This window comes from Dasypus novemcinctus, chromosome 13 (assembly GCF_030445035.2).
Source record: "Dasypus novemcinctus isolate mDasNov1 chromosome 13, mDasNov1.1.hap2, whole genome shotgun sequence".
Classification (NCBI taxonomy): Eukaryota; Metazoa; Chordata; class Mammalia; order Cingulata; family Dasypodidae; genus Dasypus; species Dasypus novemcinctus.
The window spans coordinates 19,790,336-19,804,799 of NC_080685.1; the positions used below are offsets into that span (position 1 = coordinate 19,790,336).

General features: G+C 44.5%; 1 protein-coding gene across 1 annotated transcript in view; it reads right to left on the reverse strand.

Moving 5' to 3' along the window:
* Window positions 1-5,579, reverse strand: part of LOC101438192 (notch receptor 2) — a 146,434-nt gene extending 140,855 nt beyond the window's left edge. Inside the window, exon 1 of the mRNA XM_012518063.4 lies at window positions 5,321-5,579. Coding sequence (XP_012373517.2) covers window positions 5,321-5,393 — 73 coding nt within the window. The 5' untranslated portion in view covers window positions 5,394-5,579. The remainder of the gene's footprint in view (window positions 1-5,320) is intronic.
* Between the last annotated feature and the right edge of the window lie 8,885 nt (window positions 5,580-14,464).

Here is a 14,464-nt window from a genome sequence, read left to right on the forward strand (position 1 = left end):
ACCAACACAGGATTACCCTCAGGCTCCTCACCGATTTCACTCCTTTGATGGAGGAGTGGGTGTCAGCCCAGTATATGATACAAAATCACCACTTCTGGAGCCCTAGCACCCACACAGGGCTCAAGACTCTAGCAGACAAATTCCTGTGAAGATGCCAATGGCTACAAGTCATAAGGAGGAGGATTAAAGCTGAGTATAAGATCTTTCTAATAGTTAGAAAGTCTGAAGATGGACTAAACTGCCTCCAGATGTAGAGCACTATCATAAGAGGCTTTCAATCAGAAAGAAGATAAGCAACCCCTTTACTGGGACATTGTAAGAGGATCAAATCCAGCATGGGATGAACAGAAGGACCAGATGAATTTTTAAGTCTCTGCCACCAAGTCAACACAGAGGAAAACTTATTAAAAAGGGACAGTGTAAAAGGCTGTAGGTGGGGTCAGCTTTCAACTGGCCCCATATCTTCCTATGACAAAGGAGCCTAGAGACACACCCCTGAGTCACCATCAGCCTCTCCTACAAGGTGTTCTACAAATGGGGAGGACAGGGCAGGAGTCACCGGTGCTATGACCAGAACCTGCTGCTCAGCTGACTGTGTGTTGGGCGAAGGCCAGACAAGTTCTATAGGACAAAGAAGGGCTACTTGTGGCATCGTCCCTGCCCTCAAGAATAAAAATCTTGATAAGGAAATTTAATTTATCATGCCTTGCCTTTATAGTTTTTGTTGGTGGTGGTAGTTTTCAGGGAACTCTCTTCATTAAAAAAAACAAGAATAATTAATAAAAATAGATATTCTGTTAGTCTAGTACAAGTTGCAGCACCCAGTTCATCAAAACAAGTGTAAATTTGGTTAACTCTAATGTAAAAAATACTACCCCAAAGTGCCAAAAATGAGCAAAATACAATAAGATATGGCCACTCTACACAAAATAATAGAAACTGCTGAGCTAGCCATACAAGCAGTAGAAGTAACTTGAATGAGAGGTAGGGGGTAGATGCCAGTGCCTTTGAGGTTAAATTCCAAAGTCAAAGTGACCTTTATAAATTGCAGAAGTGATCAGAAACAAAATAATAAAAACCACATGCACATACAAACAGAAGTTCAAAATGGCAAGTTTAAATAATACATCCGGGGAGGGAAAAATTTGGTTTTTCCCCAAAGGTAAAGTAAGCAGTGACTCTTGCAAATATATAAAAAATGGTCTTGGGGTATCACAGTAGTTCAGAATGAAAAAATGACTAACAGTAATTGTTCAATTGGACAAATATTTACTGGGTGTCTATTGGATGCCAAGGAACTATGGAAGATATGGGTAAAGGATGGGGGCTTTAGAATAAATATACAAATCAAAGGCTACAACCCTTTTCCTTAAGAAACACATATCAACAATAAACACTTGATTTTTCTAAGTGTTTTGTGTATATGAGCTCATTTGTACATAAGATCCAAGCGGAATGGACAGCAGTCAGGGAACTGGCCTAAGGACCAAAGTCTGAATTCTCGTCTCAATTCTGTAAGTTGCTTTTGACTGTGGACAAGGTGCCTGAGCAAACTGAGGACCAAACAGTGCCCCTCTCCAAGGTCAAAGACAAATTAATAACAGACCTGGAGTAGAATTCTGGTCTTCTGGCTCTAGTCAAGTGATTGTTCCAAAGTACTGTACATGTGGTAGACTGACAAAGAAAGAAGAGTAGGACAAAAGAAAATGTTTTTGTTTCAAATCACTTGCAGAGAAAGGGAAGAACACAGGGGAAGGAGAATCCGAAAAGGGTGGGAGGAAAACTATTGGTGCAAGGTCAAGCACCCAGATAGAGATGTTAAGAAAGGAGGCACTTAGATAAAGTGCACAGACAGAATGCAAGATATAAAATCTCATTATATTCTCCTTCAAATCATGCCTTAGAGTTTTTACTCTGAAACTATTAAGGGTCCAAAACTGATATATATGAATGAAGCTCAATGAAAAAGAAATAACTAGAAAGAAACGGGGAGGAGGAATTTAATAATATTCAAATGTATGAATCTCTTCTAAAGAGACAATGGGGGTTCATTCTGCCCAAACAGAACAAGAAGAAATGGCATTATACTCTATAGCTTTGATGTCATCAATTTTTAAACTCCTTGAGAGTCAGAAGGGTTAAATTCTGAAACGGCTCACTAAGGTTATGGAAATTAGTAAAAATTATGAAGGAAAGACCCCCATATACACACCTGAACACAGTAAAATGGACTTAATTAGTGGGTCTCAACCAGATTAATGCATCAGAATCACCTGTAAACCTTGAAAAAATACAGATTCTCAGACCCTCTGTATCAGAATCCCTTGGTGTGGATCCAAGTATCACCCTGGCTGATTTTGAGGCAGGCAGGACACAGGGCTTTATTCTACCACCATAATTCTATGGAAGGGGTAAGGGGAGGATTACTAGGAATGCATCAGAGAGTGGGAACTAGATCAATGCAAATTTTGTGGGTAAAATAGAATTTCTGTGGGTGTGATATTTTTAAAATGTATTGTAAGGCTGCTCTGAAGCATCCAAGCATATCCCACTGATTTAAACACTCTCTAACGATACTGAAGTCAGCAACTACAATCCAGGTGAATAAAAAATTGCTTCTCTATGCATAATTAACCAAGAGAAGAAGTATCAGAGGGGGACTTGGACAGAGTGATGCCAAGGGGATGTGGTTAAAGAATTTTTTTTAAAAAATCAAAACATCTGGAAAAAGAAGAGAAGAAATAATCTCTTCCTTCCTCACCTCCCCCCCCCCCCACCAAAAGTAATCATAATATAGAAAGAAATTTTAGAAGGAAATATGGAATAAGAAGAAAGGGAGAGGGGAAATAGTTTTAGGGTAGGTTTCAGCCCCATCTGAAAGAAAAAAAACAATTGCTCTTTGTAATTTTTCTAAAAGCAAAAGGATTTGGTTGAAAAATCATCCAGGAGGCAGTAAAACCAGGGAGTCAATTTCCACTGCAAGCAAAATTTAAAAAGGAGCAAGGGGTGGTCCTGGATAGCTGTTTAGACAATCAGACAGAACAGTTGATAGCTCCTTGGTTTAGGAACTCAGGGATGTTTAAAATAACAATTGGCCACAACCCAAATACTGATGACTCAAAAGGGTGGAAGGGTATGTTATAAGTGGCACCTTGATAACAATACAATGGCAGTGGATTGCAGATTCAAGAAGCCTTTAGTGCTAGCATCTGAAGAGATTTAAGATTTGTACCAAGAAACAGGCTTTAATCTCTCTTCCAATTGCTGCAGTTTCGCATCTGAAGAACGCCTGTCTCAAAATCTGTCAGATTCTAAATCCTGTCCTTTGAGCTAACTCGACTCTCATCTTGCCCACCTAAAATCTAGTGTTAGCAATATCTTACCAGTGCAGATGTATAAAAGAGAATATGGTGCATAAATGCACTGAGGTCCTACAATCAAAGAAGCCCTATGTGTCACAACTCTACTTCAGACATTCAGTCTTTTATCATTTATCAATCATGTTTGTTATTTCCTACAACTCTCTAAAGTAGGTTATTCCTTCAGTTGGATTTCATAGGTGAGGAGACTATAGACTATGAAAATTAAGTTACTTTGAAAACAAGTAGACCAAGGATTGTAACCCTCAGACCAGCCCATTGTTTATACTCCTCTCTACCCAAAATCTACTTATCCTAAAGCTTTCATTTTAAAGAAAAAGGCAAAAAAAAAAAAAAAAGTCATCATGTGCTTTTTATTAAATGCCTCAGAAAGTACAACTTTGGTTCATTATCACAAGGCATTCCGGTCTCCTTCTAAAGCTTTTAGGAACACAGAGCTGTAGGGAATTTTAATCTTCCAAGAAAGATACAGTGCTAACTAATCCAATACAGTACTAGAAGTCATCGCGTTCTCTTTGAAAACATCTGATTGGAATGCCCACGCCCTGTTAACAATGAACATGAACCCAATTTTCCTGAAGCTCTTCATCTTCTTAACCTTTTCTTTGGAAAAAAAGATGTAGCTCATGTATCAGTCTTTTAGTAAAGGTAAAATATTCCTTCAGACAAGTTCAGGAAAGAGGGAACCCCTTTCAGTTCAAAAACCTGCCCAAGACACCATCCTCCTGGAAGCAGGGAACCCCAAAAGAATAAAATACAGTCCCTGCCCTGAAAGGACTTTCTGAACACCTTTTGAGTGCCATGTCTACATGAATCCTCTTAACCGGGTAATTTCATTCCAATTTATTGGTGAGCTCATACAGCAGAGCCAGATTTGAACCCTGGATTCTAGAGCGAGGCTCCAAGGCCCAAGCTCTCTCCACTGAAAAGTCTGAAAACTTTGGAATCTAAGAGTGGGGGTGAGATGCGTATAATATGATTCGATTTCCTTGCCTTGGTCCAACTGTATTAGGCTGCTGCAAATATCCAACCATAAAGAGGCTTTCAAAGGAGTCACTTTGAATTAACCTATCCACTTTTACTCGCCCGCCCCTGCTCCCCACCCCATCATGCCAAAAGAGCAGCAAATGTGTTGCCAGGTTGGAGGAGCAGACGATCGTCACACCACATTCCTGGGGCTGGACACAGACTCTGAGGCAGCGGTGGAGCTCCGCGCCTCAGAAAGAATAACAGCAGTTGAGATTTTTAAATCATGTGGCCCAGCAGGCAGCCACACCGGTTTCCCTACTGCCCCTGCCATCACCTTTCAAAGACACGAGCAGAACACACCCCGCTCATCTGGACCATCCGGGCGGAGTGTCAAAACCCAGGCGCCCAGAGAAATTCCCGTCCCCATCCACCCCGAACCCGCGCCCCCGGGCCGCGGGGCCCCCCTTCGGCCAGGCAGGGGCCGGCCGGAGGGGTGCAAGCCGGAGACCTCGGAGGCCCTGCCCCCGCGCTCGCCACGCCAGAATGTGGCATTCCTGCGCTCAGCCAGCTGCGGTGCGCGGAGTCGCCTGGGCCAGCCCGCCCTCGGCTCTCCCCAGACCCCGAGAAACGCGGAACCAAAAGGGCAAAGCTGCCCGGCTCGCCCCACTCCAGCGCTCGGCAGCGGGCGTTCCTGAGCCTGGCTGGCCGGACTCCCCCCGGCAGGGCCGGCGCGTGCGGGGCCACGCGTGGCGGGGAGCGCGGGGGCGAGGGGAGGGGTCCGCGCTTTCTCGGGACCCTGGGGGCCTCACTCCGCGCGGGCGGCCGAGCCCGGCCTTCGCCGGCGGGGAGAAGAGAGGACCGAAGGCGCGGGGGGGGGGAGGGGGTGCGCGCCCCAGGTGGCCCGACCCGAGCGGGGGCGGCGGGGCGCGGCCCCGGGCGCGGGGGACAGCGCCCCTGCGCGCGATACTCACCACGCGCCGGCGCCGCGCGGCACAGCCAGAGCGCCAGCAGCGCCAGCAGCGGAGCGGGGCGCAGGGTGGGCATCTTCTCGGTCGCCGCCGCCGCTGCCGCCGCCGCCTGGGCAGATCCACATGGGGAGGGGGGTCCCGACAGAGGAGCCCCCGCTTTCCCCTGCCCTCCTCCGGCCGCGCCGGCTCCCGGGCTCGCGCGGCGCCCCCGGAACTCCGGCTGAAGCGCGCCGACTCCTCGCGCCGCGACTCGGCCGCTCCCCCGCCGCCGCCTCAGCCGCCGCCCGAAGTTGGGCTGAAAGTTTCTGGGCTGGGCTGCGCTGCGCGGCCGCCGCGTGTGTCCTTCCGCCTCGGCCGCCTCCTCCCCCCGCCAGGCCCCGCCCCGCCCCGCTGTCGCCTCGGCCTCGGGCCCGACGCCTTCGGCACCCCGGGGTTTCCCGCAGGAAGAAGCGCCGGCCCGAGCCTCGCGCGGAAGGATCTGCCGCGGGTCCTCTCCGCCGTGCTCCCTCCCGCCTCCCGCCCCCCGCCCGCGCCGTGGCGCCATCCTTCCCCGGCCGCGCCGGGATTAACTCGGCCGGCGCTGGAGTGCCTCGCTGGGCCGGGCCTCTGGTTGAGGGGCTGGGGGTTAGGACCCTGAACTTCAAACACTAGGCTCGCCGGGGGCTTGAACTAGCCGAGAGACAGACCTCATCCCCTGAGACACCCCTCATCTCCGCACACCCACGCGTCCACACGCTCCCCGGCTGGCTGAGAGGAATGCGGTAGGGAAGGAGCGCTGCTGTCAGACGACACGCGGGCCAGAGCCATCACCCGGCTTGTGCTGCACCCTTCGTTCATTCATTCATTTCGCAAATAACTTCTTAAACACTTTACTGGTGTGCTAGGCTCGATGAAATGATCCTGGAGACTCAAGATGCTCGAGCTAGTTCTGAGGACAGAAGCTGCTGCCGGCTGAGGGTCAAGGACGAGCTGCGATGAGAGCAAGACCCTGACAGATTAGTAAAATATGTAAAGGACAAAGAGACAAGCTAAGGATATTCATTGCAACAGTGCTTGCACTAGCCTAAAATCGGAAACAACCTAAATGCCCACCAGTGGAGTAATAGATGAATAATGTATGATGTATTTACACATGGAGATGCAATTCAGCAATTGGAAAGGCCAGATTCATTTATGCCAACAGGGATAAACCCTAAAAACAAGGGATAATGAAAAACCTAATTAAGACATAAGGTATAATACCATTTATGTAGATTTTAAATTTCCCCAAAACAATACTATACATGATTCATGGACTCATGTATGTAGAGTAAAAGAATATAACCAGAATGGTGGTTCCTTCCAGGGCAGGAGAGTGAGGAGGTGACCAGGCAGGCTACAAGTGGGCTGCCCATATGGAATAAAAGCTGAAATAAACCGAAAAAGGGTTATAATGGAGTAGCATTCCAGGGGAAAGCCACTATAAAAACAAAGGCACAGAGGAAGGAATAAGGGAGATGTGTTCTGGCACCATTAGCAGGGAGAGTTTTAAGGTTGGGACCAGATTGTTCAGGAGCTTGAAATGAGGAGCTGAAGAGGAGAGAATGAGGGTCTTATCTCTCAAAGCATAGAGAACCACGGAAGGTTTTCAAACAGGGGTGAGACTAGATGGAAGGAAGGTTGCTCTGATAATCTTGTGCAAAACCAATTGTCAGAAGTAAGAGATGAACTTGAGCCAAGTGACCAGCCAGGAGTTTGTGAAACAGTCCAGGGACAAGGTGATGAAGGCCTTAACTAAGGAGGTGGAAGTTAAAATGGAAGGAAAGGGATGGGTCTGAGGCTATCTGAAAAAGGGGGTGGGGCACAAGCCTATGTGGCTAATTGGACGTGGGAGTTTACAGTCTAGTTGGATGAGAAATCCTACCCAGTGTAAGCTATAATCCAAGCTGTGTAGCAATGCTCCAAATGTACTCATCAAATGTAATGAATGTCCCACACTAATGAAAGAAGTTTGTCAGTGTGGGAGGAGTGGGGGTGTGGGGAGTAGGGTATATGGGAACCTCTTATATCTTTTAATGTAACATTTTATGTGATCCATGTGTCTTTTTTCAAAAAAAGATAATATGGAAAGAAGACTTGGCCCAGTGGTTAGGGTGTCCATCTACTACATGGGAGGACAGCGGTTCAAACCCCGGGCCTCCTTGACCCGTGTGGAGCTGGCCCATGCGCAGTGCTGATGCACACAAGGAGTGCCCTGCCACGCAGGGGTGTCCCCTGTGTAGGGGAGCCCCATGAGCAAGGAGTGTGCCCCGTAAGAAGAGCCGCCCAGTGCGAAAGAAAGTGCAGCCTGCCCAGGAATGGCGCCACACACACGGAGAGCTGACACAACAAGGCGCAACAAAAAGAAACACAGATTCCCGTGCTGCTGACAACAACAGAAGCGGACAAAGAAGACGTAGCAAATAGACACAGAAAACAGACAACCGGGGCGTGGGGGGGGGGGCAGAGGAAATAAATAAATAAAATAAATCTTTAAAAAAGAGATAATAACAAAAAAAAATTTTTTAAGGCAAAAAAATAAAAGTTTCCAAAAAAAAAACAAAAAAGCTCTCCATGGCTTCTACAAGATAAAGTCCAAGTTCCTATAATGATACATACAAGGCCTTTCCCTCACTGGCCCTGCCTCATCTCCAGCCTTATTTCCTCCTTCCTTGCCCATTTTGAACTAGACACAATGTCAGAATTGAACAACTTGAGATTCCCCAAACATACCTTGCTGCTTTTGTTTCTGTACCTTCTGTTCCCTTGGCTTAGAATGACTCTTGGAGTCCCTTCCCTCCTCCACTTGGTGAACTTGTAATCATCATTCATCCTTCAACCCTGAGCAGGTTTTGCCTACACTGTAGCAAATTCCTACCCCTCAGAGACAGAACCTCCTGTGCACTGCTTCTTTATCTTACACAAATATCTCTTTTTCACACAGGACTGTCTGTGTATCTGTCCCCTCAACAACGTTAGGTTGTCCTTATGAACAAGAACCATGGCCATACATCTGTGCACCCCACTATCACATAATAGATGTCAATCTAAGAATGTCAAACAACAATAACCAAGTGCAACTCAGTATGAAAAATGGTCCCAAACTATATTTTAATAAGCACTTTCAAAAATAACATAATTGATCAAAATAGTTTTGGAGTTTCTCTTGAGCAGTTGCATTCATTATTTTTTAGTTGACCCAAATCTGTGTTGCCCAGCTTGATCATTGCTTTAGTTTTCTAAAAGCTGCTGGAAGCAATGTACCAGAAATGTGCTGGCTTTTATAATAGGAATTTATTAGGATAAAAACTTATAGTCCTGGGGCCAAAGGTCCAAATCAAGGCATCATCAGAGATTCTGTCTCACCAACTGTCAGCGCTGGTGATCCTGGACTCCTGCCACGTGACAAGAAATGGCGGTTCTGCCGGTCCGGGTCTCTGGACTTCTGCAGGCTCACTTTCTCCCTGAGTTCAGCTATGGACCATCAGGCATATGGTTCATCTCTCCCCTCTCCTCCAGGCCTCTCTCTCAGCCTTTCCGGGGCCTCTTTCTAGACCTCTGTGCTCCACTGATTCCAGCCTCCAGCCTTCAGCACTCTTTCAGCCTCTCCTATTTCTCTGTTTCCACCACATTTTTTGGTGTGTCTCTGTTTTCAGTCCTCCATTTATAAAGAACTCCAGCAAGAGGACCAAAACCCACCATGGGTCACACAGTTCAATGAAAGGCCCCCAACAGAAATGATCCAATCAAGAGTTCCCACCCACAATGGGTTTACATGCACAGGACTGGATTAGCTCTAAGAACAATGATCTTTTCTGGGATCCGTAAAAAGCTTCCAAACTGTCACAATCATCCTTTTCACTCAATAGATATTGTTCATAGTGATTTGACCATAAACAAATTTTAAAAATCACCTGCAGAGATTGAAGGTTGGTCACTGTGATGGTTTGAAGCTGTATGTATGTTCTTAAAGTTAATCCATTCCTGTGCAAACCTATTATAAGTAGGATTTTTTGGTGAGTAGGATCTTAACTTAAGATATGACCTACCTCATTCAGGGTGAGTCTTAATCCTCCTAGTAGAGTCCCTTATAAGAGAATGAAATTTGGAAAGAAAAAAAAAAGAGAAAACCACAGAAGTAAGAAGCTGAAAGCAATGAAACCCAGAAGAGATGGGAGAGACCAGCAGGCACTGCCATGTGCCTTACCATGTGACAGGGGAGTCCAGGATCACAGGCAGCTGGTCTTCAGGAAGAATGCATCGCCTGATGATGACTTGATTTGGACATTTTTCTCAGCCTCAAAACTTTAAGCTTGTAAGTTAATAAATTCCCATTGTAAAAGCCAACCTGTTTCTGATAAATTGCTTTTGGCCTCCTAGCAAACTAGAACAGTCTCTATTAAGATATATTCAGAAGAATGTAGTCTGAAGGTAATCATCCCCGAAGAACAGCTCCAGAAATGACAGTGGCTATGAAAATGTTATTAAAATAGATGTGCAACTTCTCAAGGTGACTTTTTTTTTTAAAAGGAACTGTTGTTTTCACATATAACTTTTGTTAGATTTGTTAAATATTATGTTCCTATAAGGGCAAAAGGAGTAAAGACTAAATGTTATGAATGGAAGTTGGAGAAGGCTATGACCAAAGAGATGTTTTGAAAGACAGATTTTGAAGGAGGTTATGGACGTAATTGTTAAAACCAAAATAGGGGAGGGGCTAAGAATCAAAGGAAGAAACTGTAATCTGCAAAGACCAAGAAGTGAGAACAAATAAGTCCAACCGTCAACTAACATTTTAGTGATTACCTACCATGGGCTATATCCTGTTTGAGGGGGATATAGTCACAAGGAAAGACAGACAATTAAACCAACAATGACGATCCGAGGTGATAAGTACAGAGTGTTTTGGGTTCATAGCTGAGAGGCTGGGAATCCTAACCCAGCCTAGAGATGGTTCAAGGAAGGCTTCCTGGAAGAACACCACGGCAGGACTGAGAGTTGGAGGACCAAACAATGAATTTAATCAGGCAAAAAAGGAGAGGAGATTTCTCATGTGCAGAGGTTTAAGGCTGCTCCAGACCCAGGGATCAGCAAAAAAGAGCCCAGAGCCTACTCTCTAACTTGAAAAGAAGAATTTAGGCAGGGGCTGTGAGGATATAGAGAAGATGCACATTGGTCCCTAAGATTAATGACAATTTGCTGAGAGCGGAAAGGTAGATCAAGGAATCAGCCATGATCCCAGTGTGGCAGGGCTATTACAACCTACTGGGAATGCCAGAGAAGGAGGATCCTCTTTGGTGGAGAAGGTCAGGAGGCAAGAGAACAATAGAGCTGGAGGAGGGCTAGGGTGGGGTGACTTTATTCAGGAATAACAGCAGCAGGCTGTTGACTACTTTAAGGAGAGCTGGGAGTGGCCCGAGCATTAGGAGGATGGACTTGCCCTGAAATATACCTTCAACTCGTGGCTTCCTCCCAAAGCTGAGCCTAAATCCCATGGTGGACATTTAGCTGACCATTTTTCTAATACCTATCAAAAGTGTAGGGGAGGGAAGTAGCTGTGGCTCAATCAGTTGGGCTCCCGTCTACCATATGGAGGCCCTGGGTTCGAGTCCCAGGGCCTCCTTGTGAAGGCAGGCTCACCCACGAGCGCCACAGAGAGCCACCAGATCCACCAGTGCTGCAGAGAGCTGACTCAGCAAGATGACGCAACAAAAAGGGAGACGAGCAAAAACACAGAAGAGCGCACAGCGAATGGACACAGAGAGCAGACAACAAGCAAGCTGCAAGGGGGGCAGAATAAATAAAAATAAATACAGACACAGAAGAACACACAGCGAATGGACACAGAGAACAGACAGCAAGCAAAAAGCCGCAAGGAGGGTGAGGGGAAGTGAAGGGGAGTTGTGGTGGTGTCTCACAACTTGAATAGCCACTGAGGACATGACATTCCAGGATCTTCCTGGGGATATCAACCCCCAAATGTTCTCAGCAGTTTAATTACTCAACTGGATTGGGAAAATGATCTTTCCCAAGGACAATGCTTCTCATCAAAGCAAATCTTACTTTACAGGAGAAACTGGCAGGAAAACATTCGAGTGATCCCATAACTAATCATAGCTATTGCTCTTCCTCGAAGTGCCATAGCTTCATTAATGAGAGAAAATGGGATCCCACAAAATTTCATTGGCAGAAAAAAAGGGGGATCTCAGACTCCAGAGCCAAATTAAAATCTATCGACCATTAACAGTAGAAAAGCATGAATAAAGGCCACACTAGTTTTAGTTTTAGTCAAAACTAAAAATATACATATATGTCTTTACATATAAAATGCACATTTTAAATTGCCTCTCCAAACCAATGCAGAACTGGGTACTTATTTGTGGTCATGTCTGTTCCTCTCGGACCCAATAGGCTGTAAAACCCCTCAAGGGCAGAGACTTACTTAACCCTTTTGACCTAGTTTCTAACACAGTAGTGCACATGAGTGCTCAATAATATACATTTTAAATAAGTATTGAATAAAGAATACCTATCTACATATATTGGGGAGAGATGGTGTTTTCAAGATGGGCAGGAAGTCCACCTTTCAAGATGGACTGGAGAATCCCAGGCTGAGTCAGTTGGACACTACAGATGCCAAAGAAAAGGTTCTGGGAACATATCAAGCACAGGTTGAGCTACTGCACATGTCTTGCCACAGGACCTAGGGACCCGGAAGTCTGTGATAAGGATATTTATGAAAGCGGGAATTAAAAGGGATATTTCTTTGCAAAATAATGCCTTGCATTTGTACGAGGACTTTTAGACTTTCCAAAACACCTATTGTCTCATTTGATCCTCAAAGCAATCGTGGGAAATAGGCAAACCATTCATTATTATCCCCATTTCACAGATGAAGAGATTGAGATAGAATGTACATGTCTTGCTCTAGGTTAAAGAAGTAATTAGGGACAAAGTGGAGGAAAAACAACTCCACTGTTCCTGACTTATTCACTCTCTCATTTTCCTCTACCTTCCTGCAGCTGCATTAAGCACATTCAAGAGGATATTTAGCACGGGGCCCTCGGAGCAGGGGTCCACGATCTTATCGCATCCATATTGATACAGAACAAGCAAAACCACGGTACAATTAGGAAACCTAAAGAAAGGAATGCATTCTTTTATTTAAAACATTTTTGAGAGCCTAACCACTGCAAAGCAAGTCCTTGACTCTGTGGCAAGATAGACAAAAATAACACCCAGCCCCTGCCCTCTAGAGACCACAGTGCACTGAAGGAGGCTAAAATGCAAACAACCAAACTATAACAAAGATAAAGCACAGGGCTATGGGAAAGTAGAGAGCACTGTGTTTAATTCTGAAGCCACATTCATTTCAACCAGTTCCCAGCTGGCAGATACCAACTGAGGTGGCCTCTGTGACTGGACTGTAAATGGTTTGCAGAGAGAAACCATCTCCTCTTCATTTCTTATTCGTGTTTAGAACCCCATAGTAGTTGTTTCTTTGCCTTGCTCAGGAAAGATCTGCAGATACTGACCCACATTCTGCAAAATTCACAAGGATTAGCCAAACTGAGGACAAACTCCAGAAGGCAGGAGTTCACTTGTAGATTCCAACTAGCTCTGAGAATTAGGAACTGGTCAGACCCTTTCAACTTAGCATAACCCAATTGTCTCTGCCCTCTGGTTAAGGGTATATATAATATAAGCAATTGTAATTTGGTTTCTTGACGTATTTTTGCCCTTTTAGGAATTTATCTCAATTTAATTGCTGTCAAAGAGGGGAAAACTTGAGATTGTCCTTGTATAATTAATGCTTCCTCAGAAACGTGTACTATATGACAAATAGTTCCTATATAACAACTAGAAATCCAAAATTCTCTACTTTCTATGAGATAAGCAGGGAAGTAAATATAGGAATTCTTGCTTTAGCACTACCTCACTTATAAACTCCTTTTAAATATTTTATGCTGGGAGGGTTACATTTCAATTTCTAAGTAGGCATATATTTTTGTATATAATGACCTAAAAAAGCATTGATTGAATGTCAGGACAGCTCCTCAATTCATGAGCAGCATAAATCTGCAACTGCATAATTATTAAACCACAGTGTTATTGGATGAGTTGCAGTGTTTCAGTAACTAAAATGATTGTGCAACTCTGGATATTTGTGAAATGTTGTGGTGCTTATTCTCAGAGGCTATTCAATTGTTTCTACCCAACATTCTCATATTCTTCCTTCACAATTAGCCAAGAAATTCTTGGGTCGTGAGGCCCTGGCATACAGAAAGTTTCCACCTTGAAGTATAGAATATCTTCATACCATCTAGGTGCAGATTACATCTAAGACGCCTGAAGTAGAGAAAAAGGGAACATTTTCTTATTAGGTGGAATGCAATATGGTTAACTAAATGAGGGCGGGGCATTAAAAGTGAGGGGGAAATCCCACTTTTAAAAGTAAGCATTCGAACAAAAGAAGACTAACTCAAGTGATATTGCAGGGACAGCTGGACATTATATATCCTGCCATAACCCACTGAATGGACTGGCGGAGAGTGTAAACTACAATGTAAACTATAATCCATGCTGTGCAGCATTGCTCCAAAATGTATTCAATGAATAAAATGAATATGCCACACTGATGAAAGAGGTTGTTGATGTGGGAGGAGTGGGGGGGTGTGGGGTGTGGGGTATGTGGGAACCTCTTATACTTTTTACTGGAACATTTTTTGTCATCTATGTACCTTTAAAAAAAAAAGACAATTTAATAAAAAAATAAAAAGAAGAAAAAAGTATATAAAGAAGTTCTGAGGGGAGAGAGGGGGAAGAATAGGTGTGACATGGGGCATTTTGGGGACAATGGAATTGTTCTGCATAATATTGCAATGACAGATATAGGCCAATACACATTTGTGTAATCTAAAGCATTTTTAAAAATAAAAGAAAAAATTTTTTTAGAAGTTCAAAAAAAAGTAAGCATTTAAAAATCTACTTGCAAATAATCCTTCAGGAGATAATTAATGGCTGGGAACAGATATTTATAATGGAAGCTTACATAGTCTTAAAGATGGGTTTGTGTCTGAAAACATTCTAATTAAAAAGGGAAAGAATAATTTTATAGGAAAGTACAAA